The following is a 27,963-nucleotide window of genomic DNA, read 5'->3' on the forward strand; positions in this document are numbered from 1 at the left end:
AGCCACGGGGGCCTTCTCTGCAGGGTGTCCCCAGCTGGCTGTGGGGGCCCCGGGCCTTCTCTACAGGGTGTCTGTAGCTGGACCTGCCCTGCCCCCCGTTGGCTGTGGGGGCCCCAGGGTGGGGCCGGCCCTGGCTTTATGTGGCGCCTTGGGCTCCATCATTGCCACAGCAACTGGGCCTTTGTTGTTTCTCAGGCCTGGGCCGAGTGAGACTGTGATCCTCAGTCCTGCCTGGACTGTTAACCAGGAAGGAAGTGGAGCGGGTTCTGTCTCCCAGAGAGGTAGGTGTCTCCTGCTTCTACTGTGACCAGAGAACTGAGAAGCACAACCTGTGCGCATCCCCAAGCAAGACACAGAATGAAATAATGATTCAGGGGCTGTCAGGACCTGTGTCAGGTTTCAGAAGGTCACGTTTGCCAGGCTGTGATATCATAAACACGCAGGTGTGCCCAGGACGGCCTGTTCAGAGAGCATGGTGTGACGGTGTCTGTCTGGCAGGGGGCAGGGCCACCATCCACAGTCACACTGGGCCAGTGCAGCAGCCTCTGCTCGAAGCTTCTGTGAGTCGGCCATGTTTGTGTTGGGGACGTGGAGGTGACGATGGTCTTGTGGGAGCATTGCGGCTCCAACACATCTCACACCAAAACCTGGACTAAACCCTTAGGAGTAACGAAAAACGAATGTCAGGAACTGAGCTTGGGCTAAGAGGGGACCCAGGCCCCACCGAGTCTGCCCAAGAGGGAGATCGTTAGGTTCCCTTCCTGCAGGCTGAATCCAGAGGAACAGTCCTGGCATTTGCGGAAGGAGTAGACGGGGGACTGGCTCAGATCTGGTGGGGGTGGGGGTGGGGTGGTTAGGAGGTCGTCTAGGGAGTGACACCAGCACAGGCTCCAAAGGCAAGAGATGGCCATTAGCGGAGGGGGTGGGGAACGACGTGGCTCCAGTCCGAGGAAATAGCATGAGAAAGGTGAGGAACGAGAAATGAGTCAAGAAATCTTGTGTGCCTATGCTGTGTGTGTGCGTGCGTGTGTGTGTTTGTGGTGTGTGTCTATGTTGCGTGTGTGTCTTGTGTGTGTGCTGTACGTGTGGTGCATGTGTATGTCTCTGTGGTGTGTGTTCCACACGTGTATGCGCTCTATGGTGTATGTGTGTGGTACGTCACGCATGTGGTATGTGCGGTGTGTTGCGTGTGCACGTGTGTTCCGTGTGTGGTGTGTGAGCGTGAGCATGTGGATGGACGTGCCCGCACGGGTGTCTTGTGCACACACGGAGCCCACGTTAACTGTGCCGTCTGGTCTCGGCAGGAGTCGGGAACCCGTGCGTTTGTTGGTAACTGTGTATTTGTCCTGGTGAGAACTGCTGGAATCTTCTGAGACTGAAAAACCAAACCAGAAGATCCAAGGGGGTGTTCGAGCCGAACACCTGCCCCGCCAGGGGGCCCGGGGCGAGGCCCCTGCTACCACCTGCAGCTGTTCTCTCCAGACCCCCCGGCTCACCAGAGCCCACGTGACTGCGGAGCCCGCGGGGCCCGACTTTGGTGGTGCCCACCACAGCCACTCCTGGTGACTGGGTAAGTGTGCACCTCCCGCCGCGGCTGCTTGGGCCGTGTGCGTGGTTGTGACCTCACACTCATGGCGCTGTGGTCCTGCCCCAGGGACCAAGGCTGCGCTCACCCTCCGCGGAGTGTTGCTCTTGGTGCCACTTTGAGATTGGCTGCAGGGAAGCTTTCGGGGGGCCTCCGAGGAGTGCTGCTGCGGTGCCCCCACACGTGCACTCTCAGTCCCATGTTCCCGTGACACTTTGGCTGTCTTTGTTCGGGTTCAAAGTACTTTCAGAACTTGAAAACTCGCTCTGTTTCAAGTTTTACCAAATCCAATGCCAGCTGCAACCTCAGTGTCTCCACGTCAGTGATACCATTTCTGTCCTGGGAAGCCCCGTAGGATGTGGCCCACCCTTGCCTTCCACGGGCTCCTGGGCTGACATGCGCCCTCCCGTGCCTTCCCTGTGCCCTCGTGTCCTCTCCGCACCCCCTCGCTCCTTCGACAAGATAAGTGCTGTCTCCACTGCCATCCTCCATGGCACTTCCAATTTCTCCCACATCCCTGCTTCACCTCCCTGTGCCAAGGTCTGTGGTTACACCCTAGAGCCCACCTCCCCGTTAGTGGGGTTTGGTTTTCAGAAGCATCCTTCCCATTGGCCGGTACTTCCATCCAAATGTTGTTTTCGTGCGGGAATTGTGTCGTTTGTAACACAGGGTGCCTTTCTGTGCTCCAACCCCCGGGGTGCTGGCCTCGCCGTCCATGTGGGATGGTCTCTGTGGTCCCCCAGGGGTCTCACTGATCAGGTAAGCCCTGCCTGGCCCCACACCCCGAGAAGAGTGTCAGAAATCCGCCCTAATGAGGCAAAGTCCCCAGGACCCTCGGCTCTGCCGGGGGCGGCTGTGATGTGGCTCACCTTCTCCAACAGACTGACACCTGGCCAGAAGTGGCCACGGCTCCCTCCCAGCCCCTCAGCTCGGCCTGGGTGTCCCCAGAGTGCCCAGAGACCCCAGAAGCCCCTTGGTCAGCAGGCCTTTGTTCTGGAGCAGGAACGTCCTCAAGGGAAACTTGCAGAAGATTCCCTGAGGATTTCAGCACACAGAAGTGTCGCGTGGTCATAGGGTCTGCTTTTCCTGCAACCTTTTCCTCGGTGTCCCTGGGGGTGGGGGTGGCCCTCCACCCGTCTTGCAGATGGATCTGTGCAGCCGGAGCCAGAGAGGGGCCCTGCGGGAAGCCAGCAGGAAACAGGCCTCGCCCCGCCGCTGGTCCAGAGTGAATGGCTGGTCGTGGCCCCTGCACACCTTCCAGGTGGTGGCCTGGACCATACTGTTCATCTTGGCCTTCGCCAACTTCTGTATCTTCGTCCCCTTGCTGCCACCTAAGTGGAACTCGATCATGTATGGTGTATCCTTCACTGTGGGAGCAGTGCCTGCTGTCCCAGGGAGGCTCCCCACGGGCCCTGCCCCAGATCTGGCTCGGGGCCCTGCCATGCCTACCAGCCCCCCACACCTGAGTCACCCATGGGTCCGCACCCTGTTCTGCGACCCCACTCCCCCTCTTTACCCCAGACACCCGCCATGGCCACGCTGTCTGAAATCTTACGTTTGTTCTCTGTGTGGCTCACTGGCTTGGGGCTGGGGCTAAAAGCACAGGAGTGTCCGCTGCTTGCCTGCTGTCAGTGCAGGGAGAGCACGCCTGGGGTCCAGGGTCTTTGGGGTGAGGCAGGCAGCCTGGACGACAGGAAAGGGTCGCACAGGGGTCACAGGGATGGCTCAGAAACTGAAGGCTGAGTCCCAGGGATTCACATGGCGTTCGTTCTCAGGGTCTGGGGTGCCCCATGCGGGCCCCACTTGTCTGCAGGTCTGCAGTGGGCTGGGTCAGGCTGGCTGGTGGGGGAACCACGCCAGGGGTGCAAGGAAGACACCGATTATAACCGTGTCCCTTCTTGCAACAAGTGAGTCTGGTGACGGGTGTTGGCCGGGCCTGGAGTGGCCGAGGCCAGAGAGAAAACCTGCCGGCTGCGAGGAGCCACACAGTGGGGACTGTGAACCCCGTGGTGGCCTTGAAAGGAGGTTCCAGACATGTCACCAGAGTAGGCTTCAGGCCAGGTGGGCAGGCATCAGGGACGCACTTGGGGCTGACGCGCAGGCCCCGTGGTGGAGCGTGGCAGGTGCAGCCGAGTGCTCCTCCCCTGGCCAGGCGGGCATCGCCAGCCTAGCCCCCTCCTCACACCTCACTCTGTGAGTGACGGACCTCAGTTCCGCCAGCGCATCCGTGCTCTGGGGGCCACCGCTGGCCAACCCCACCAGTGAGCCTGGGCGTCCCCCATGGCCTGATGTGCAAGCCTGCTGCCCCCTGCCCAGAGCCACGCAGCCCCTGATCTGGCCGGCCTCCCCCTGTGGGGTCCTCAGGGTGTCTGATCCAGCGGCACAGAGCCGAGAATGTGGGTCCTGTGTGTCTGAATGCAGCTGCCCCACTTCTAGGCCTGTGGCCCAGGGTTGGCGACGCTAGGTGGGGCCTCCAAAGCCAACATCCCACGCCCCACATCACCCCGTGTAACTTGTGTCTTTCACACACACAAGAGGATGGGCAGAAGTCGGCCAGCCTTGTAGATTTCTCCACTGGTCCCCAAAACCTGCTTTGTCGGGATTTTAAATCCAGAATCCAGTCACAATTCACGCTTTGCATGTGGCAAGGGGTCTCCTCTCTCTGTCCCAGCACAAAGGCCTGCAGTGCCCGACCCACGACTTCCTGGTCAGAATGGCGCTCTCACTGGGACTCGCACCACAGCGAAACATCTCCCAGTTCTGAGAGGGAGCCCTCTCTCGTTCTGGGACCAGAAGCCCTCAGTGTTGGCAGGGGCCAGCTCCGGGGAGGGCCAGTTCCTGGCCTCCTTGCAGCGTCCAGCTGCCCCTCTATCTGTATCCTAACCCCCGTCCCTGACCGTGGGTTTGCGTTCTGGGTTCCAATCCGTTGTCTCCCTTCTCCCTTCGCCGTGGCTCAGCCTGTTCTGGGGCCTTCTCGAGCTGCCTCGTGTTCTCTGTGCAGGGAGCACTCTGAGAACTCACCTGCTTTGGGGCCCAGAGGGCGCCCTGAGCTCACTTGCACACCCTTTCTCCCAGGAGCCCCTGGCTGGCCCCAAGTCCCAGGTTCTGGCTGGCTTCCTTTCCCCCAGGCTCCGAAGCGCTTGGCCACCGGGGGGCGCCAGCGTCGTTCGGCCCTGCAGGGGCTGCTGCCCCAGGAGGGAGGGCAGGGTCTCTGTTGCACCTCCAGAAGGCAAAGCAGAGGAGGCGGACCCCTGGTTCCCGGCTGACCTCAGAGGCCAGCTTCCCCCACCGCCCTGCCCCTGTGAAGGGCCCAGAGGGTCCCTGTGCTGAGGGACTGGCCTCTGATGTGACCCGTCTTAGTCCCAGGGCCTGCGCCGTGGCCAGGCAAAACCCCTGGTTAGGTTAGCCTCAGTGACTGCAGGGCTGGTGGCGGGTGGTGGGAGCTCTGGGGGGCGCCTCACCCCTTCCTGCCGCAGAACCTGAAGGACCCGAAAGGAAGGTCAGGAGGGTATGTGTCCTGGGCTGGCGGAGCTGTGTTTACCAAACACAGATTGTCTCTAAGGGGATGAGGCCTCGAGGGCAGGGCCTGGCCTTCTGCATCTGGAGACCTCCTACCCTGTCCCTTTTACGTTTTGTTATTCTCTGCAACCTGAGAGACACCCATAACCCGGGCATCTGAATGTGGGGGCAGAACTTTGGTGTGGTGCCCACCTGCTGACACTTCTCAGCCAAGTGGCTGATGATGTGAACGGCCAGGCAAAACGAGGTGGCCTTTTGCTCACCCGTGACACACCCACGGGTGACCTGTCATGAACCCGTGTTCGTGCTTAAGGGGGCTTGCCCACCACATGGCGGGGGGCTGCCCCTCTGTTCCTGGGGGACACGTTCTGAGAGTGGCCTGGCCACGGCACCTGCAGGGTTGGGACATGTGGGGAAAATCAGGCTCAGGTCAGGGGCCTTGCTGCCTCCAGTTTGAAGCTATAGTGCAGGCCACGCTGCCCCTACAATGTCTCCAAGGGCCCCAACGCCTCAGTCCCTCCCCCATACTTTGCCTGCCTATTTCTGATGCGACAGAGGAAGGGGCCTTCCTGTTGCACCTCTTGTCCTGGGTCGGACCCCTCTGCTCAGGACCTGCTCCCGCTGCCCCAGTAACCACACAAACAGTGCTTGCCTCCAGCCAGCGCCTCAGGCTTCAGGGAATAGGTGCAGGGAGATGGCATACCAGCACTGTGTTGGTGTCTCCAGCTGTGATGGCAAAGCCTGACCAGACCCCTGACCACCCGGCCACAGCCCCATACCCTGAATGGGACAGCAGAGCAGGGGAGGCTCAGGCCTTACCCAGCCCTGCAGGGTCCGGTGGCCACAGGAAGGGCCTTGGTGTCACCACAACCCTTATGTGGCACTGAGTGCTCTGGTCAGTCTCGTGCCCCCGTGCAGGTCCCCCAGGGCCCGGCTGGTTCTCAGCCACCCGTCCACTCACCCCTGGCCTGGGCACCAGCTTGGGCTGATCCTCGTGGCCCTCAGCTCATTCTCATCTGCCCTCCTCCTGCCCTCCTCCTGCCCTCCTCCCCCAGCAGGGCTGGGTCCCCATCGCCTCCATGCCTTCATCTGGCAGCCTGAGCCCTGGGTCTGCACGTGGTGCCTAGAGGCTGGAGGGCGAGGGAGGAATGAGCGATTTGGGCCAGAAGCAGCCTCCCACTCAGGCTAGTGCATTGTGGAGGCAGGACCCCGCCTGTCAGCTCCAGGCTGCTCAGAGGCAGAATCAGAGGCTGCTGGCAGGTCTGAGGAGGACCCCCCGAGGGGGCTTCCCGCAGGCCTGAGCAGTAGCCCCAGCCCCCTGCTCTGAACCCCCACCCCTGTCAAATCCTGGCAGAACCCCGTGCACCCATGGCCTCGCCTCCCAGGCTGGGTCATTTCCCCCAACCACACCCGGGAACCCAACCTGTAAACCCTGAACCCTCCCATTCAGCACTGGTCCTGGGAAGCAGGGCAGGGCTGACAGGGAGGCGGCTTCCACCTCTTCTGTTTGGTTTCCAAGGGGACAGACAGTGTGTTGGTCCCGAAGGGGAGGATGAGGGTGGGAGCCCGGGGACTGGTTTTACCCTGGGTGCCACGGCGGGAGTGGGTGCCAGAGAGCCTGAGGGGCCTAGGGGCGAGGAGAGACAAGATGGGACCCAGACAGACCGTGCAGACTGGCTGTGTGAGCCCTCCCTGCTCCCCTCCTTCATTTTTTGATGATACACTGTCTTCTTCGCCCGACGCACGTGCTCTGAGCATCTCTGCTGCCCAAAGAACCCCCACGACTTCGGCACCCAGCGTGGTGGCCGCTGGCCCCTGAAGGCCTTCCCTTGCTGCCTCGGTGAAGCGCGGGGTCCACACCCTCAGGCCGTAAGCAGGTGCCTCCAGGGTCCTGCTTCTAGTTTGAGCGGGCACCTTCGCCGTGTTGACCAGGCCTGCCTGCACGTTCCTTGACACACTCACGCCCAGGTGACTGGTGGGCTTTTCTGTTTCTACTTCGTGGTCCACTTGCTTGCTGTTTGCATCGATCCTGCTGAAACCAACGTACGGCTCAAGAACTACTTGGAGCCCGTACCCATTTTTGATCCATCCAAACACACGCGTGTCATCGAGAACCAATATTGCCACCTGTGTGAGGTCACCGTGTAAGTGCCCAGGGTGTGGGAGCAGGCAGCCCCAAGGGCACGGCCCCTGCCGTGTGGACCCGTCCCCTCTCCGTGCTGTGCACAGGCAGGTCCTGCCCCGGCCTTTCTGTTTTCACACAGCTGACCGGTGCTGCTTTCCTTGAATGACCAGCAGTGGCCCTGAGACACGCAGGACCCCTCACCCATCTAAGGGCTCAGATGAGTCCCAGCCCCCCCACCGGAACCCCACCTGGGCTAGTCAGAGCCCTGAGGGCTCAGCAGGCAGCCTGGGAGGGAGGCCTGTGGCTCAGGATGGGAGCTGGTGGCACAGTGTGGCAGGCGTGTCTGAGGGAAGATAACCCCCCTGGGGCCTGGTCTTCCCTGCCACCTGTCTCTCCTTTCTGACCCTGTCTTCCTCCCACACATGCTGCTAATGGGCTGCTCATGTGAATTCTTCCTTCTAGGAGCCAGAAGGCTAAACACTGTGGGGCCTGCAACAAGTGTGTCTTTGACTTTGACCACCATTGCAAATGGCTTAACAACTGTGTAGGGGGCAGGAATTACAGGTGAGGGGCTGGAGGGGGAGGTCCGGGAGGGAGGGGCAGAGTCCTGGGGGAGGGAGAGGGAGACCAAGCAGGGAAGAGGGAAAAGGGCATTGCAGGGGCCGGGGGTGGGGAAGGGAGGAGGGACCTCGAAGTGGGGAGGGGTGAGGTCCTGGTGGAGAGAGAGGAGGTCCTTGGCAGGGGGGAGGGGTGGGGTGCTAGGGAAGGAGAAAGTGAAAGGACTGGGGGAGGGAGGGGGATTGGTCAGGGGGAGGGGGGAGGGGGCCCGGAGAGAGGGGTCCTGCAGGCTGGGGGCCTCATGGGTAAGAGGGTGGGGGCCACAGGCAGTGGGGGGAGTCACATGCTGTCCCCAGCACAGCGGTCCTTAACGTCTTTCTGTTCTCCTTGTCTGGCTCTGAAATGTGTTGGCCTGGAGCCCCTTCCGAATGTGGAGGCCCAGCCCCATCCAGAGGGGCTCAGGCTGAGCTGACTTGTCCTTGACCCGCTGGCCTGGACCCGGGCGCTTTCTCCTGGGAGGCCGTCAGAGCACAGAGGATGTGGGCCGAGGCTGCACTGGGAGCAGGTGTTCAGTCCTGCACGGGCTTTGCCAGGACCCCATGTGCTAGGGCCCAGGCTGTGAGTGGCCAAGAAAGTCGCAGGGGCTCCCCCAGCTAGTTCAGAGTGGCCTTTGCCGGCTCATGGCGCTGCAAGGGGTTCCGCTGCTCACCCACCACTCATAGCAGGTGTGCTCCGTGCAGCCTGGTCATGGAGCGTCATGGTCTGTGCTCTGTGCAGCCCAGTCCAGGAGTGTTGTGGTCTGTGCTCCGGGCAGCCTGGCCCAGGAGGGTTGTGCTCCATGCAGCCCGGTCCAGGAGGGTTGTGCTCCATGCAGCCTAGTCCAGGAGGGTTATGCTCCAGGCAGCCACCGGTCCAGGAGGGTTGTGGTCTGTGCTCTGGGAAGCCTGGTCCAGGAGCGTCGTGGTCTGTGCTCCGGGCAGCCCGGTCCAGGAGCGTTGTGGTCTGTGCTCCGGGCAGCCTGCTTCAGGAGGGCCATGCTCCGTGCAGCCCTGTCAAGAAATGCTCCACTTGTTCAGGCTTCAAAAGCGTTGCTGCTTTGAGCAGAAGGAAATGCAAAGCTGTCCTCATTAGAAAAGTCAAATGAGAATTGGGGGCCTGGGAGCCCTCATGTCGCCCTCTCCACTACAGAGGAGGAGCCCCAGGCCAGCTGGAGTGGGGGGGGGCTGCCTCCTCACGGTAGCAGGGCTCTCTTCTCTCCCCCAGATGCTCCTCTTAAGGTCTTGGTGCCACAGGCTGGTCGCCTTGAGGTCTGGTCGGCTGTCTGGGATGGGCGAGGGTGTGTGGCCCTGCCACTGAGGAGGACCAAGCTGACCGGGCCCCACAGGGCACACAGGGTGGAGTTCCGAGGTCCTGACAGTGGCCTCCAGAAGTTCCTGGTGGGGACGGCTGGGCCCCAGGAGCCCTCCTATCCACTGGGCAGTGGCAGCAGCAAGGAGTGTGTGCAGAAGTGAGGGAGGGCACCATGTGCGCGGGGGTCTTGGTGAGGGCATGACCACCCCTGTCCACGTGGAGTCCCAGACTCCCTCCTGTCCCTTCCACCGTCAGGCAGAGAAAGCAAGAGGAAATGACTACATTTACAAGACGAGTTGGCCAAAACAGTTGGCAAAGTGTGATAAGCTCCTGAGAGGACGTGCCTTCACAGGGGAAGTGCCCGGACTGGGTGCTGAGGCACCACAGACACAGGAGTCAGAGACGACAGCGACGTTTCTGGCCCCGAACATGCAGTTGGACAGGCTTTGGCCCTCACCCTGCCGGGAGGGCCGCCTCCGGCCTGGTGCCAGCAGCACCGGATGGCCGAGGGCCTTCTGCTGCGGGGTGGGCCCGTCGGCTGGAACAGCTGCACCGCACACCACAGGCTCCCTGGGAACCAGAGCCAGGTGTGGGGCCAGGTTTGTGCCCCCTGCACCTCGGGGACACACAGGACACGTGCCCTCCAGGGCCTTTGACAAGGGGCCACAATGCAGGCTGCCCTCCACATCCACATGACCCTTTGAGGACATTCTCGTTTTAGCTCTCTGCCTAAAGATGTGTTAAAAAAACAAAAACAAACCTCAAGATGTTCTGGAAAAGAATAATGGAGTCAGATAAATTTCAGCTGGATAAAAGACACTGCTGAAGATTGAAAATGCTAAAGAAACAGTTTCCTTAAATATCACCACGGTAGAAAGCCCAAAGGAAGACCCTGCAGCAGGAGATTTTTCCAAGAATTGCTGACCAGAATTTAATTTTTTGATGGTTAGATTGTTCTCTGTGTCCTGAGCACAGGCAAGAGGACAGGAGTGATTCTGGTCTAATGCCAAAGCACAAGATGTCACTTGTGCACAGAGGTGTGCACAGGCCCCGGGAGGGTGTGTGGAGATGATGCACTGTGGGCCGCTGGCCGGCCAGGCGCCCGTCCCAGCACCCCTGCTTCCCCGACCTGCTGGGCTTCCATGCTTCTGGATGGAAGCACAGCACCCAGGATCCCGTGCAACATGGGGGGCAGGGGTGGTGGTCCCGATCCTGACCCGGCGGAGCCCTGGTGAGCAGTGGCGGCGTGCGGAGGAAGCTGCAGGCAGCCCGACCCGCCTGGAGCCTCCGTGTGCCCACCTGGGAGCCAGGCCAGGCCCTTCTCACTGCCGCGTGGGGTGGGAAGGGGGCACAGAAACCGGTGGTGCCCTCAGGGCGTCCCCTGGGGATCTCGGGTGCCAGGAGACAGGAAGAAGGCTGGGCCTTGGGTTCGGGGTCAGGGGCACCTTGCCCAGCCCTGAGTCTGGCTCTGCCCCCCGCAGATATTTCTTCAGCTCCGTGGTTTCCGCCTCGGCCATCCTGCTCTGCCTGATCACCATCCTGCTGTACATCTTCATCCAGTACTCAGTCAACCCGGAGATGCTGCGCACTCATCCCCTCTATGAAAGTACGGCGGGGCGGGGGGTGGGGGGGGCTCCTCTCTGGCATTGCTTTCTCTTGGGTCACTCGTGGTGGTAGCCTCTCCCTCCAGCTGTCTTTCAGGGAAAGCTCTCCTTCTGGGGGATGTCAGTCTGGCCCGCCCCTAGCTGGGTGAGCTGTGGGGCCGGGCAGGAGGGCAGCAGTCCCCCAGGGACCAGAAGGCAGGTTTGGGGCCCCGTGCCCATCACCCAGTAGTTGGTCTTGGCAGGGAGCAGGGTGGGGCAGGAGGGCAGGGCTGCCTGGGGAAGGTGCTGGGTGGTGTGTGGCTGCAGGTGTCTGCTGAGCGGCTCCAGGAACCTGGCCTTGGGAACACATGTGCCTCAAAGGTCTGTCCATCACTGCGCAACCCCGGGCCTGTGACCCTGACCTTATTTGGAGAGAGGGTCCTCCCAGATGTGATTAAGGATCCTGAGATGATCATGGGTTACCTGGCAATGTGTGGGATCCTGGATCCAGTGAAAACATCCTTATAAGAGACTGGAGGGACATGGCCACAAGCCAAGGGGTGCCTGGAGCCCCAGAAGCTGGAAGATCCAAGGACAGATCCTCCCCCATGGCCTCGGAGGGAGACGGGCCCTGCAACACCCTGACTTCGGGGCTTCATCTCTGCTGTTGAAACTGCCTGGTCTATGGCCATCAGTCACAGCAGCCCTGGACACTGACACAGGGAGAACCCCAAGCGGAGCACCACATGTGTCTGTCCTGAGTGTTTGGGGACCTCAGCCCTCAGGGTTCAGAGCAAAGCTTCCTTTCCCGGTCCAGGCCTCTCTCCAGAGCACGTCACGGCCATGCCCTCTTCCTGGAAGGGCACCATGCCCTGTGCACCTTCATCCCAAGGCCTTCAGTGCACCTGGGCTGGATGGGCCGTGGTGGGATGGGCCATCTGACCTGCACCTGCTCCGGAGTGCATCCTGGCTATTTCCATGGTAAAAGGGAACAGTGGGAGTCTCAGCGAGACCCGGCCCTGCTCAGCGGGAAGAGCCGCCCGCGCTCTGCACACAGCCAGCTGGAGGCCTCCGCCTGCCATCCTTCCTGACATTCTCCACACATGGCCTGAGCAGAGGGGCTGGCCGGTGACCGCCGCCTCAGAACAGTCACCGGTGGGCACTGGGGATTCCCTGCGAAGGTCCTCCCGGCCACGGGGCCTCTCATTGCCCCAACACACTCTGAAATGCGGCTCGCACATGGTAAGCAGCAGCCTCAGCGCACCCGAGTTCCATAGCACATGTCCTTACTTCCTCCCAATGTGGGCGTCGGCTGGGCCCTCGCTGCCACGCGCTGGCAGAACAGAGGGCAGCCTGGTCTCCGAAGGTGCTTCTCTCTGGGAACTTGCCCGCTCCAGAACCATCGTGGATGTGCTGCACATGAATGCCTGATGACTGAGGCAATCTCCTGGGTTTGCTGTTCCAGAAGATTCCATGGGGCTGCTTACCCGCCAGTTCCCTGGGGCACTTTGGTCTCATTGGTGGGAATTCATCAAGACATCACCGGCTAAGGGGACAAGCATGTGGCCGGCCACCCCATGGTACATCCAGCCTCATGCACACTGCGCCGCAGCCCCCGAGGCACACAGCGGGCCTGGCAGCCACTTTCCATGCCACGTAAAGGACTGGAATCAGTACCTCCCAGACTCCGTGGTGGGATGAGAGCATTTCAGCTGGATTCCATCTCCATGGGCCTGCCTGCAGATTCCTCAGTGCTTTCCTCACACCGAAGTTCGGAAGTGTCAACAGCCCTTGGGGCCCAGATGACCAAGTCCTGGAAATGTCCCAAGGCGCTGGCTACTGCCTTGCAGTTCCCTGTGAGGGTGGCTGACTGAGAACAGGGAGGGCCTGGCACAGTGGCATGGCCCTTGGGACAGGGTGGGGGTTCAGCCAGGCAGGGGGTCAGGCTCTGCAACCCGGACCCTTAGTTATCCTCTCCCAGCCTCACCTTCCAGACCCGTAAAGTGGGGCTGTGACACCCACCTCAGTCAGGGGGCTGCAAGGGCACCTGGGTGAGGTAGGGCACACACTGGGGTGGGGGAGGGGCTTCCTTGGGCTGCTCACCCTCCCCCACCTCCCAAGGAGGGGCTGGCCATGCCCCAGGTGCTGGATGCATGCATGTCTCCCTTGCCTCCGCAGATGTGCCCAAGGACACTTGGCTGCTGTTCCTTCCTTTTTTCCCTGTAAAGACGAAGGCCCTGGTGGTCCTGGGCATTGGGGTGTTCGTCCTGCTGCTGTCTGCCCTCAGCCTCCTGATGTCTGGATACCTGTTCATCTTCCACCTCTTCTTAAGTATGTGTCCTGACCCCCACTCCAGTCTCTGTCCCTTGCGTTCCCACGTGGCCCAAGACAAGGTCTGCCGGCCCCTGCTAGAAACAAGCACATCAGACAAATGACAGGAAGAGACACCCCTAGAGGGACAGCAGGGCTCATTCTGCTCTGAGGCCTGCAGAGGCCACGAGAGGGACTAGGAGTAAGTTAGATAAGGGAGCAGAACGTGTGAGGCAGGAACAGGCACCATTAAAAAAGGAACGGGGGATTTAGAGAAGCACCAAGTCCTAACAATGAAAAATAGTGAGCCAGCGACAGGGTATCTGCTGACCCAGCTTGCTGCAGGGACACTGGCCGTTTCCTGGAGTCCACGCGGCACTGCGTGCAGCAGGCCCCACCACGCCGTGGCCCAGGGGAGGGCATGAATTCTCTCTGTGGCTTCTGCAAGGGAGAAGGTGGCAGCGGGGGCCCTATGTGGCTGCCAGAGCGGGTCTGGCACAGGGAGTGTCCTCAGCAGAGCCAGGGCCGGAATCAGCACCCGGAGCCAGAGGTGGGTCAGCCCAGGCCCTTATCCTAAAAGCTTCCACGCACTGGCCAATGGGGACAAGGGTGAATTTGGGGACAGTGCCCCAGCTGCAGCATACAGTACAGCCAGCAGGTGGCAAGCTGGGCAGGTCCAGAAGTCCACTGCGGCCACTCAGGACAGACGGATGTGAGACTGGAGAACAGGTCCACGGGACAGATGGCCAATGGGAGATCCAGGCACAGGGACCAGAGGGCCCCAACCCAAGCAACAGGGAGGGTGGTGGTGCCACACTCACTGTGGGGGTAGGGGAGGGAGATGCACACGGAGCTTATGGCTCAAGGTGCTGTTTACAGGGTATTTGGACAGCAAAGCACAGACTTCCAGAAAAAGTTGGGATATTAGCTATTGTTATAATACACTTACCCCGCTTGAAGTAACAGAGTTATCACCTTGCAGTCTCTGTGGGTCATGGGTTCAGCATAGCTTAGCTGGGTCCACTGGCCCTGCTCGGCCACAAGGCTTCCTCCAGGTGTGAGGAAGGGCTGTGGTCTCCTCCGACTGGGACCCACGTTTAGGTTCAACGCCAGGGTGTTGGCAGGCCAGTTCCTGGCCTCAGTTCCCCGTGAGTTGTTGGCCGGTGCCTCCTCCCACCAGGACACTCCAGCACGAGGGGGCAGCCGGCCTTTTGTAGCCCAGTCATGGAAGCGACGCCCCTCACCTCTTGGGCAAGGCGCTGGGGCCACCCACTCTCCAAGGGATGGCGTGACACAAATACCCTGAGGTGGGGGGTAGGGGCTGCTGGGGGGCCTGTCAGAAGCTGTGGGCAGCTGGATGCCTCTTTGAAGTTTGGGGGAAGGACATCCTGACACTGCAGCACGAGTGGAGTGCAGCATTGGTGAGGGCAAGACCTCCCAGGAAGATGCACAGATGTCTGGTACCAGCAGCAGGGGTGTGGGGAAAGCCGCCTCCACACAAGTGGGGGACAGAGCATCCCAAAGACCAGCGGCCCCGGGCTGCTGTGTTGACGCCTAGTGTCGCTGGAGGGGACACGGCAGACACTCATTCAGTGCGCACCGCACTCTGGCCTCCCTCCCCAGCCACATCTCCTCTCGTTACTGTCAGATGAAGGTGTTTACTCAAAACTCAGGACGAGTGTGAGCTCTGGGGAACACGCAGTGTGTACTTGCCACCTGATGGTGATGGCAGCCATCCCTGCAATCCCTGCCAGAGAACTAGTGTTTTCTCGAGCATGTGGCCAGATGCAAATTATGCCCTCACACAGGTTCTGGGGGAGGTGGGAGAACCAGTAAGAGCCAGGTGTAGTTCATCAGGAAGCCAAAGCAAACACAGACAGATGCCCTTGTACAAACCACCCAGGGAAGGGAACGGGCTCCACGCGGGTGTGGGGGGCAGCCCACCTTCCGCCCGCCCCTCCAGCTGCAATTAGGCTTCTGTGGGTGGCCCTTATCCCTTTCCAGAAATAATTAGAAGCCGTCTGTCCTCGTGTTTGTTGGTTTTAGGGAGAGAAGTGGGAGGATTGGTGCCTCTGCTGAAGCAGGCACAGAACCCGTTTCGTGGACGGTGCTGTCTGTTGACAGACCCGGGTCTCAGATGTCCTTTCAGTGACCTGGGGTGCTTCTGCCACAGTGCCGGAGCCAGCGTCCGGGGCCACACTGGTTTTGTGGGCCTGGAAGGCCGCAGGGTAGCTGTTCCTGGGACGGGGCGCCAGCAGCCTTGGGGCTGTGACGAGCTACTGCTTGCCTCCCACAGGCCAGGTGGGCCCCGGGGCGGCCATGCAGCAGCCCCCCAGCGCCCCAGGTTAGGAGGCAGCTCCCGGCATCCTGGGGGGAAGCCCTGGAAGACCGGGTTGTGGCCTGTGGGCCACTCTGCCCGCCTGCGTAATTGTAACTGCCTGTTTCTGCCTTTCTCCTCTCTAGTGTTCAAGAAGTTGAGCACATATGAGTATGTGATACAGAAACGCTATCAAAAGATTCCAAAAGTTCCAGCAGGGAGGCAAGAGCTGTCCTTCAAAATAAGCATGCCACAGGTAGCGGGTGCCCCTCTGCTTCACCATCTGCGCTATCCAGGCCTGGGGCAGCGCCCAGTGTCACCTTGCAGCTGGAACTTCTCACAGTCCTTTGCTTCTGTGTTGGCACAATTCTCTGATTCTGTGTGTGTGTGTGTGTGTGTGTGCACGTTGTGTGATGCAGTGCAGGTGTATGTGTGTATGTGTATGTGGTGTATGTGATGCAGTGTGTGTGTGTGCGTGTGTTTGGTGTGAGATGCACTGCATGTTTGCACGTGTGAGTGCATGATGTGTATAATGTGATGCACATGTGTGTGGTTGTGTGTGCATAGTATGTGATGCAGTGCATGTGTGTGTGGTTTTGTGTGTGTGTGTGTGTGTGTGTGTTTAGTGTGAGATACGGTGCTTGTGTGTGTGACTGAGTACATGTGTGTGATGCAGTGCATGTGTATGTGTGCATGTGTACATGGTGTGTGTGATGCCGTGTATGTGTGTGTGTGCAGCGCAGTACATGTGTGTTTGGTGTGTGGTGTGCATGTGTGTTATATCATTTGTACGTTCACTGTCCACAGAATCAAGCCAGCAGGGCTGACTCCTTTTAGGCCCATATATTAATGCAGCTGTTTCTCATCAAAATTAAAAACATTTGCTTTTTTTTTTTAAATTTTTTTTTCAACATTTATTTATTTTTGGGACAGAGAGAGACAGAGCATGAATGGGGGAGGGGCAGAGAGAGAGGGAGACACAGAATCGGAAACAGGCTCCAGGCTCTGAGCCATCATCCCAGAGCCTGACGCGGGGCTTGAACTCACGGACCGCCAGATCGTGACCTGGCTGAAGTCGGACGCTTAACCGACTGCGCCACCCAGGTGCCCCAAAAACATTTGCTTTTCAAACGAGCACCATTAAGAAAATGAAAACATCAGCCAAAGGCAGAAATATTTGCAAATCATATACTTGTGCCCAGAATATATAAAGAATTCAAAATTTAATTATAAGAAAAATGAACCAGTGTTTTAACTTTTTAAATGCGCAAAAGATTTGAACCAACTGTTCACCAAGGAGGATCCACGGTAGCAGATAAGCACATTGACATCAGTTACCATTAAGAAAACACAAAACCACAGTAAGATACCATTACACATCCAGTAGAATGGCTATAATCAAAAGAACCAATAATAAAAAGCATTGGTGAAGCTGTAGATCGAAAGGCTTCTACGTTACCAGTGCAGATACCAAATTATATCACTTTGATCAGCAGTTTGGTGTTTTCTTAAAAAGTGAAATGTATAGTCACCGTTGAAGTCAGCAATCCCACTTCCAGGTTCTTATTAGAAGTGAAGACACAGGTATTCATGTGACAGGGGTGCTATCCCCCAGTGAGATCCTTTCCTAGGACCCAGGGACGCTGAAGCACCATTACTCAAAATTAACTAATAACTGGCTTGAATCGTGTATAAGACTAAGCCCAGTGTCAACAACTTTTTCACGTTATGAATTTTTATTGCTCACAGCAAGAAGATGACCTGAGTCTGTCTGCACGTAGGTAAGTGTGTAAGCTTACTAGAGTTGTTTTATCTGTCTGACAAAGACTACATGCTCTCAATTGTCTTGCTTTAAAAAGTCTTCGTTACTCCAAGGTTATACAAACATCCACATTCTTTGCTAGTGTTTTCACCAGCTTTATTCGCTTTGCATTTTGATTTCCAAGCCGTCCTGAATTTGTGTGTTCACGGAGACAGGGGCTAAGGTGGATTTGCCCAGGACCTAGTGCCCCCGGCCCCCCCAGGAGACCCTCTTCCGGCCGTGCCTCACCCTGAACGTCCAGCAGGGGAACGCCCTCGGCATTCTTTAGTTTTCATAGTTGTTGACAATTCCTCCACGTTTTTAGTTTCCGTATAATTTTTTAAATAGTTTTGATGCAGTTCTGAGAAAGGCAGAGTTCGAAGTGGAGTTACAGGAAACATTCCTTAGAGGCGGGAGCGAGCGGAGCCGCATGGTCTCAGCTCCAAGCCCTGAAACTGCCCCAGAAGTTGGTCTCCCCTGGGGGAGCGGGCCGGAAGTGCCCCAGTTCTGTGGTGCTCTCGGAAGTTCGGCCCTCGCAGAAACGGGTGGGGGGCGACTCCCACGTTCTGGCGGAGCTGGGCAGGTCGCAGGGCTGCTGCTGGTTCTTGACCGAGGATCGGGAATCCCTCCAAAGAATCCGCTCATTCCTTTTGCATTTGTTTCCTTAGACACCCGGTAGCCATGCTTCTGGGAAAACCTGGGTCGTTTGGAGTTTCACTTGAAGCATTGCCACACTGCGGTCCTTTAGGTACAATCTGAGCACGTTCCCCTCGCCCTGTCCAGCCTGGGGGCCAGCCGCCTCTAGAAGCAACTGAGACTAACCCCGTTTTCGGGCAGTCGGTGTGGACACTGCGCAGGAACTGGGGACCTCGAGTCTCTGGCCTCCCCACGCACTGCAGTCACTGCTGGTGCTCCGAGGACTGTCTTCCAAGTTCTGTTTTAGTATTATTTTGTGAGTTATACTCACAGTGCTTTGTTTTTGTAAAATTGTAATCACATTGTTCAACTCTTTAGAGCCCCTTTTAAAAATTCCATATATTGTGGTGCCACTGGGTGGCTCAGGCGGTTAAGCATGGGACACTTGGTTTCTACTGAGGTCATGATCTCACGGTTTGTGGGGTTGAGCCCCACATTGGGCTCTGTGCTGGCAGCAGTGAGCCTGCTTGGGATTCTCTCTGCCTCTCTCTCTCTGCCCCTTCTCCCCAAGGCCTCTCTCTGTCAAAATAAGTAAATAAACTTAAAAAAAAATTCCATACATTGTGGACATAGTTAAAAGAAAAAGAAACATAATTTTTATGAATATAAGTTACTTCATCTTTGAGAAGGACCATATTCCTCATTTCTGGAATGTTATTCCTTAGTTTCAATCACTATAGTGTTCCCTTCTCCAACTGGAAAGTGAGCTGCTAACCTTTGTATTGAAAGGTCGATTGTGTTGAGAGACAAGCCCTCTCAATGCGCTGGGCCATCTGTCCCAGTGGCCTCTCTTTCCTGCAGAAGTGTCCCTAGTTTGACCTGGACACTCACAACCTTACATGTTAGGCAAGGCCCACTGTCAGAATGTCAGCTCCAAGAGATCAAAGAGTATCTTTAAATCACGTGGCACTCTGTCAATCCCCCCAAAAGGAAAATCCACTCAGTAAGTGCCTGTGGAGTTCCATGATGTAAATCACTGGTATATTTTAGGGGAGAACTTAGTGTAGCACTCTCTAAGGTGCTTCTCTCTATTAGTAGGTATCAGACCAATTTATTGGGAGTATTTCCTCTGGACCATTAATCTGCTGCAAAAGTAGGATCACACGTGTGAAGATACTTCTTGCCTAATTCTACAGGTGTTCTGCTCAGCTAATGTCCATCAAGTGGCTTGTATTAATTTTTTATTGCTATCTGGCAAATTCCCACAAATGTAGTGGCTTGAACTAAGACTCGTCTGAAAGTGCTTGTGGGTCATGTGCCTGGCAAGCTCAGCTGGGTCCCTGATTGGTGCCTCCCACGGCAACAGTCACGGCTCACCAGGTCAGCCCTCCTTTCTGGAGGTTATGGGGAAGAGTCTGCTTCCGGGCAGATAGCGAATGCCAGTGCAGCTGTTGCTTTCCCACTCTTGCTACGTGGCCCTTCCATCTCTAAGTTGGTAATGGTGGGTCTAGTCTCTTCATATTTTAGATCTCTCGGACTTCCTCCTTTTCCTCATTTCTCAGTTTTTAAGGATTCGTGTGATTGCATTGGACATACTTGGGTAATCAAGGACAGTCCTCAGTTTCCTACAGTTGCCGCAAGGAAGGAGCACAAAGTGACAATGCCATGGTCTCCAAGGCAGGTCACTTTGTCCATTTGTAACTGAGCCCTGCTGCACCCACAGACTCAAGAACGCAGTGGCCCAGCGTGGGGGTGCCACAGCAGGAAGAAGCGCCCCTGTGGCCTCCCACCGGCAAGCAGTCATAGACCTTTATGGATGGTGCTCCTGCGCCGTGTCCTCCGTTGTGCAGCCAACCCGAGGGCACACGGACGGCCTCCCAGGAGCTGCTGGCTCTGAGGCTCTGCAGATGAGCATGTCACGATGGCGGCCAGTGCATGGAGCTTTGCAGCTGTCAGCGGTGCTCTCTGAGCTCACTACACAAAGCCAGGCCCTTCTTTGCTCATGGAAGTCTGTCCTCCCTTTTGCCCCATCCCTGTAGAGAGCAGTGCAAGGAGGCCCCGCCGCAGCCGAGGTGCCCGGGTCTGCATTCCACCCTCCCCACGTGCCAGGAGAGCTCCCCGCTGCAGGTGAGAGCCGCTGGGCACGTGAAAGGTCTCAGGCTGCCCCCGGAATGAGGACAGAAAACGCTTGGGATTGCTTGTTTGATTTGAAGCATTTACTCAGTACCCAGGCATGCTACTCAGATGGGAACAAAGGTGGAGGGAGAAGAGAAGGAAAACTGACAGAAAATATCCTTAACTGTAGGGCTTATTGTGTGTGTGTGTGTGTGTGTGTGTGTGTAAGGGGGGAGAAAGATAAATGCAACGCAATCTGGGTGTGCGAAGACTGAAGTGGCATCCGTGTGCTTTAACGAAGGGTATTGATGTCTGTGTCCTGCTGGCTTTGAAAAGCACCAGAAAATAAAATGATGGATGGATAGTCACATGGTTAAAAAGAAATATTCACAGCAAAATTTTAATGATGATAGAACCTAGAAGTTGAGTGTTTGGGCATTCTTGTACAATCCTTTCCACTTTTCTGGGTGTTTGAAATTGTCCATTCTTAAAAAAGTGTTAGGGAACAACTATAGGACACAGACGTGGAGTAAGGGGTGTGTGTGTGTGTGTGTGTGTGTGTGTCTGTTTATGTCTGCTCTTCACAGATTGAGACTGAGGCAAGAATGTCCACCTCAAACTTCTATTTGACATTTTACTAAAGTTCCAGCCAGTATAATACAGCAAGAAATACAAAGACATATAGATTTGAAAATGAACCTGATTTTATTTGCAGGAAACATGCTTCTAACAAATCTGCAAAAAATATAGTAGAAATAATAAGATAGCTCAGCCAGGTGGTAGAATACAAAATGAACATAATAACCCCCATTATATTTCTGTATACTAACGATGAAAAATCTCAAAATGATATTAAGAAAACCATTCCATCTGTAATAGCATTGAAAATAATAAAATAAAATAAAACAAGCACCAAATGTGTATACTTAAAGCTACAAACTATTGATGAGAGAAACTGAACACAATCCAAATAAACGGAAAGATTTAGAATATTCGTGGACTGGAACGCAAAATATTGTCATGATAGAAAACTCCCCCCAAAATTGATCTACATAATTACCATGAGCCCTATTGAGTTTCCAGCAAGCTTTTTCCTTTAAGGAAATAGCAAGCCAACCCTAAAATAGATACAGAAATCCAAAGGACGTAGAGTGACCAAAAGAATTTAGAAAAAGAAGCAGCAAATTGGAGGACTTACTCAATCTGACTTAAAAATGAACTATCAAGCTACAGTAGTCAGGACAGTGTGAGCCGTGAGGGTGGTGTGCCCAGTGAGGGTAGACATGCAGGTCAAGGGAACAGAATAGAAAGTCCAGAAATAAAACCTGATCAGTGGGTGTTAAACCGAGGTGCCAGGATAATTAAACAGGGAGAGATGAGAGTGTATTTAATAAGCCGTGCCAGAACAATTGGATGACCATATGCAAAAAAAGAGGGCGGGGAAGAGCTTAATAGCTGCTTCTCAGCATACACACAAAAATAACTCAAAATCAACCACAGTTCTGAATTTAGGGGCTAACCTATAACACTTTAGGAAGAAAACAGAATAAAACCTTTGTGATCTTGAGGTAGACAAAGTTTTCTTTAATATGGGCACCAAAACCACTATGAAGAAAATGGAAAATTTGACTTTTTTATAAAAGAAAGCATTTCCTGTTCAGAATTCACCACTGCAAAAATAAAAATGTAAGTCACAGGTTGGAATAAATATTTGCAAACCCTGTACTTAAATCCAGAATAAATAAACAACTCTCAACACTTAATAGGGGAAAACGGCCCCATTTTTAAAATGGGGAAAAGATTCTAATAAACTTTACCAAATAGGATGGATATATGGGTGGCAGATAATCACCTGACAAGATGTTCAACATCATTCACCACTAGGAAAGTGCAACTAAAGCCACGGTAAGACAGTTGGAACGGCTCCCTGAGAAAGGCTACCGGCACCAGGAGCGGGAGACACAGAGCAACCGGAGGCCCGTAGCTAGGTGTGCAAAGTCGTCGGGAGTTTACAGTGATACCACTGTGGAAAGTAGTTTGACAGTTTCTTAAAATCTTCAATGTATTCTTAACCTCTGACACAGCGACCCCCACACAGAGACCCCTTCCTAGGAAGTCTCTGAGCCACACGCACCTGAAACTAACGACGGACGTGATTTCCTACGAATAGTCTCAGTACCAACAATTTCTTCTTCTTTTTCCTTTACCCCCACAGGCAGCCACAGGTGACCTGAAATCACTTTCACACAGGTAGGTTGTAAGCTTGTTGGACTTGTTCTCTCTGAATGAAAATGGCTACGTGATCTTAAGTCAAATTGCTTTGGAAAGTGACTCATCTCTGATGGGATATTTTTAAATAATGTGACAACACAGTAGGAAATAACTCTGTTTAACGTAACAGTGCCACGTACAGCTACGCAGGGACCTTTTGCGCTCCACGTGCTTGGGGAAATGTAGTAATTCTCTCCCTGTGGACAACTCGCATCTGAACTAGCACGCCGGCGTCAGCGCTCATTTATTCTGTGTGTCAGTCGGAGAACGTGTGGGGAGCGGGTCCCAGCCTCCTTTTTATGACCTCCGATAATACCTAGTTTCCCGTCGCCCCTGGGCCATGCCTGCTCATTCTGAGCCTGCGAGGAGTCACACAGAGGACAGCCCTGCAGGCACACACGCACCCAAAGTGCACCCCTGCAAAGTCACAGAAGCAGAAAGTGGCCCATTATGAAGGTCACGACCCAGGGTAAGCACACATTTTAAAACGTGCACTTGGTCTCCACTTGGAAACCGTACCAGTGTGGAAAGTCACCTCAGAACATGGAGAAATGAGAAATATGCTCACGTTAGGGTGAGGGTCTCGGTCTGCCAGGGCTGCCCTGACAAAGGACCACAAAACAGGTGGCTTAAAAAATAGAAACGTACCGTCTCAATGCTCTGGAGGCTGGAGCCGGACTCACCTCGACATGTCCCCAGTCATAGGACCTGCACGTGGCTTCTCTCCTTGGCTCGTACCTGATGCTGTTTTCCCTTTGTCTCTTCAGTTTTCCCGTTTTGCCCCTTTCTGGCAAGAATGATTGAAAATTAACGAACCAGGAGGGCCTGCCTGTCCTCTTGCACAGAGGCGGTCGTCAGGCCAAGGGCCTGCCTGTCTTCTGGCATGGAAGTGGTCATCCCGCTGAGGGCCTACCTGTCCTCTTGCACGGACGCGGTAGTCGGGCTAGGGCCTGTCCTCTTGCACGGACATGGTTGTCGGGCCGAGGGCTGGCCTGTCCTCTTGCACGGACGCGGCCATCGGGCTAAGGGCCTGTCTTCTTGCACGGATGCGGTCGTTGGGCTAAGGGCCTGTCCTCTTGTATGGACGTGGTAGTCGGGCCGAAGGCCTGTCTTCTTGCACAGACTCGGTCGTCGGGCCGAGGGCTGGCCTGTCTTCTTGCACGGATGCGGTTGTTGGGCTGAGGGCCTGTCCTCTTGCACGGACACAGTCGTTGGGCTTAGGGCCTGTCCTCTTGCATGGACGCGGTCATCGGGCTGACCCTGGTCTCAGGTGATGACACCTTGAGCTGCTAGAGTTGCTGCATCTGAAAACCCCCCTTACAGCAATGTGAGGTCATTGGTGGACACTGTTCAATCCACTTGCACAGTTCAGTTAGCTGAGTGTCCCACGACCTACATCCCCACCATTGCTCTTGGTAACTCCTGAACATCTCTTTCCTTCCAAACCCAGGGTCTCTTCCCAAATCCCCTCCTGATCTGCAGGGGCACCCCTTCTTCTTGACACCCCCTGCTGCTCCTGCAACTCTCCCTTTAGGTGCTCCTCCCCTGCCCTCCCGGGGTCTCCCACCATGCAGTGGACCTGAGGGGAAAGGGCGGTAAGGAGGCTGTGTGATGCTGTGGCCTGTGGTTTCCGGCAGCCATCAGCATCCCCTCCAGAAAGCAGTGGCCGTCCTTGTTGATGAGTGTCTCCCCTTCCCCCTGCCATCCCACAGAGTGAAGTTCAACTACCTGCTGCCGGATGTGCACTCAGGTCCACCCTCCTCCACCAACACGTTCACGGAGGACTCGTGGGTGATGGTAAGTGAGGCACGGCCGTGCGTGAGTGAGCCTCAAACACAGGGGTGGGGTCCAGTGCTGAGTCTAAGCTCCCCACAAGAGCAAGGGCAGGACAGTATTTGGACCTGCTTGTCTGGCTGGTTTAAGGCATTTATGGTGTCCTCTGGGGACACTGCTCGAACAGGACAGTGGTGGGAGGGGGATAAAGGGAAACAAGGCGGGCAGCACAAACGATCTAAAACACAGGGCATGTGTGTGAGCAGAGAAACATGACGGAAAAATGGGTGCTACTGGAACGGAAGCATCACGCGTGTGCTTGGGTGACATGTGTGCACTCCGGCAAGCTGGCGGGATTCTGGCCAGGAAGGGCTCAGTGACCCACTTACTGTCACGGCAGAAGGGTGCCCCTGCTCATCTCCCAGGTCAGCGGGGAGGAGGGACATACCTGGTCCACTGTGTTCATTGCAGAGCCTGGAGTCAGAGCTCCGTGTTGGAGATGCTGGAGGCCGGGCTTCAATGGGGACTGTGTGTGACTGGCCAAGTCACAGCTTAAACCGTAGCCAACACAATTATGGCATGACCCCTCCCCGCCACTCGCTCCCATCAAGCCTTCCAACAAGTACACACTTTACATGCATGGAGACCAGGCTGATGCTCCATTCCAGGGGTCACAGTGGTGGCTGTGGCAGTGATAGCATCTATTGGCGCCCCATCCCTGCCATCCCTTCTTGGGTGGTGGTGGCCACACAGCTTCTGAGTGACATGAAGGACACATCTCAAGAAGCAAAGATGTGGGGTGTTGACCATGTATGACCGTGAGGGCCATGTACCCCCGCGGGTTATAATGTGTGTCCAGGTGAACATGTGGAAGCCCTCTCTCTGGGGTGTGGCTCTGGAGCTCGCCTCTAGAATGTGTAGTAGAGCAGTCTCAGGGCCACCTTATTCCCATCCTGTCTCAGGAATCCAAGGAAGCTGTGACCGTTCATTGTCACTCTGCTGGACACTTGTCATCCATCATCACGTTTAATCCCTCTGTGGATTATCTGAGATAGATCATCATCCCACTTTGATGGCTGGGCTCGCCTCTTGGTGTGCGTGGAGCTTTAGGATCCCACCGGCTTAAGCCCTCCCCACCCCACACCCCTGAGGATACATTTTCTTCTGTTTTCAAAACTGTATATGCCAGATATGGTCATATGGCTTGCTAGTGCCACAGTAGTAATAGCATGGGGTCTGGAGCTTTCAAACATTTGTATATTCGTTCTAAATCTTCCAGTGTTGAAAAATGCATTTCTCACTTGAGAAAGGTAGTTACCTTTCCAGCCAATTTACACAAATCACCAACACTGTCGAATTCTACCAAATTTTTAAAAAATAATGACACAAACCCTCTCAGAATATAGAGGAAGGGAGACCTGTTCTGTGAGGCCAGTTCCAACCTGATACCAAAGCCAGACAATGTCATCCCAAAAGAATATCACGAGGCAAAATCCTTCAAGAAAACACAGACAGACACCATTGATTAAGTGTTAGCAAACCAAATCTAGCAGCATACAGGATTAAGTACCATGGCTATGTGAAAATTATTTGACATTATACAAAATACCAACAATAAATGACAATAATATGGCGATGTCAATTCAGAAAGGGAGTTGCCAATAAGAAACTCTTACGTGTGACAAAAAAATATTCTCAACAAATTAGGAATGAAATGAAAAGATCTTCATTCTGACCTATGCAATACACCTATTAAATACAACTAACATACTTCCTGGTGAAAGACTGAGTACATCCCTCTTAAAACCGGGATCAAGGCAAGGATGTACTGAAGTTCCAGCTGGTGCAATAAGACAAGAAAAAGGAATAAAGAATAGAAAGTGAAACTGTGTTGATCACAGACAACATGATTCTAAAATACAAACAAAACAAAAAACAAAACTACTAGTGATGAAATAGCTTTGCAAGAGGCAGGTAAAGTGCTCTCCAGTAAGCTCTGGGACGTTTATCTTCAGTGTTATCCAGAGCACACCTGAAATCAAATACAGTCCCTACCTGGCGTCAGGAACCTCTGTGTGCCTCCAGCTAGCTCCACAGCAAATTGCCACCATGTGGTCAAAGTAAAAATTTCTCCATTGCCTTGGCTGACCTAGAAATGTTTTATGTAATTTGCCATTATCTGGAATGGAAACAGTTGTTACAAAATAAATCTTTTGACTTTGTATTGTTAAAAAAAAATAGCAAGTCCAATCATATTTCTGTATTTGGCAAAAATGCCACTGAAAATAATATTAGTTATTTTATTAACAATAGCATTAACAATAATGAATTTAACAAAACTGTAGTAAAGTCTATACATTGAAAGTTATAAGTCATTGCTGAGAGAAACTGAAGACATTTAAAAAATAATGGAAAGATATACAACGTTCATGGATATGAACACTCAATATTGTTAAGATAGCATTTCCCCCAAAACTGATCTATGGACATAGTACAATCCCTATTGAATTCCTAGGAGGTTCTGTTCTTTTGTGTGTTGCTGTTGTTGTTGTTGTTGTTGTTGTTGTTTTAACCAACAAGCTAATCATAAAATGTACATGGAAATTCAGAGTACCTAGAGTAGCCAGAACAATTTTGAAAAGAGAACAAAATTGGAAGAATTATACAATCTGACTCCAAAATTTACTAAAAAGTTATAGTAATCAGGTTAGTGTAGTCAATGGAATAGAAATGGAATAGAATAAAAATTCTAGAAGTAAGCCTTCACATACGGCCAAGGCAATCCTTTGGGGAGAAGTGAAAATTTCAACAAATGGTCCTGGAACAACCACATATCCATTGTGAAATAAAAATGACACCGTACTGGGAATGCAAGCTGGTGCAGCCACTTGGGAAAACAGTATGGAGGTTCCTCAAAAAGCTAAAAATAGAACTACCCTATGACCCGGCAATTGCACTACTAGGTATTTATCCAAGGGATACAGGTGTGCTGCTTCGAAGGGACACATCCACCCCAATGTTTATAGCAGCACTATCAACCATAGCCAAAGTATGGAAAGAGCCCAAATGTCCATCAATGGATGAATGGATAAAGAAAACGTGGTATATACAATGGAGTATTACTTGGCAATCAAAAAGAATGAAATCTTGCCATTTGCAACTACGTGGACGGAACTGGAGGGTATGATGCTAAGTGAAATAGTCAGAGAAAGACAAAAATCATAGGACTTCACTCATATGAGGACTTTAAGACACAAAACAGATGAACACAAAGGAAGGGAAGCAAAAATAATATAAAAACAGGGAGGGGGACAAAACAGAAGAGACTCATAAATATGGAGAACAAACAGAGGGTTACGGAAGGGGTTGTGGGAGGGGGATGGGCTAAATGGGTAAGGGGCACTAAGGAATCTACTCCTGAAATCATTGTTGCGCTATGTGCTAATTTGGATGTATATGTAAAAAAATAAAAAAAAACTAAAAAAAAGAAAAATACCATACTTAGGTATTGACTGCCCTGAGACCCAGGTGCTGTCAAGGTCAGACTCTCCTGGGGCGTCTCCCCTCAGCCCTCCGAGTCCTCAGGCGGCCCCTCTTCTGTGCGCCTCAGTCTTGGCAGCTGCCCGCATGGAGACCTGCCACAGAGGTCAGGGCCCACTGGTGGCCGCGTGTGACACATACCGGTCCTGAGCGGGCCCCTTGGCCAGTGTGGGCACTGGCTGTGGAGTGCGCTCCCTCACAGACCCCTTCCCTGACCCCGGGACCCTGAGGATATTTGCTCCAAATCGGGTAATAGAGAATGTGGGTTTTGTTTAACAAGAAGCTCGACATTGACCACTCCATCTTGTTTCCTGTTGTGAACAATCATTTCTTCCCTCACAGGGAATACACAGCAGCCTGACTTTATCTGCCCTCAGGTGAGTCTCTGAGCCTCCTGCAGGTGTTTCCCGTGTCTCAAAGCCTTCACCATGATTCCTGAGGAACACAGTCTTTTGTGGGAAACCTTGGGGTACTGTGATG

The 27,963-nt window shown here is 54.5% G+C and overlaps 1 protein-coding gene across 1 annotated transcript; it reads left to right on the plus strand.

The window, feature by feature from the left end:
- The first annotated feature begins 193 nt into the window (after positions 1-193).
- LOC122478550 (probable palmitoyltransferase ZDHHC11B) lies at positions 194-27,952 on the plus strand. The gene is made up of 12 exons (XM_043572101.1): positions 194-281; positions 1,305-2,942; positions 7,073-7,248; positions 7,692-7,793; positions 10,619-10,743; positions 12,899-13,051; positions 15,494-15,603; positions 17,097-17,128; positions 19,824-19,911; positions 22,115-22,149; positions 23,883-23,967; positions 27,826-27,952. Exons 2-12 carry the CDS (start codon positions 2,730-2,732, stop codon positions 27,862-27,864), a joined length of 1,158 nt encoding a protein of 385 aa, XP_043428036.1. The 5' UTR covers positions 194-281; positions 1,305-2,729; the 3' UTR covers positions 27,865-27,952.
- Positions 27,953-27,963: the final 11 nt, after the last annotated feature.

This window comes from Prionailurus bengalensis, unplaced genomic scaffold (genome assembly GCF_016509475.1).
Source record: "Prionailurus bengalensis isolate Pbe53 unplaced genomic scaffold, Fcat_Pben_1.1_paternal_pri Un_scaffold_89, whole genome shotgun sequence".
Classification (NCBI taxonomy): Eukaryota; Metazoa; Chordata; class Mammalia; order Carnivora; family Felidae; genus Prionailurus; species Prionailurus bengalensis.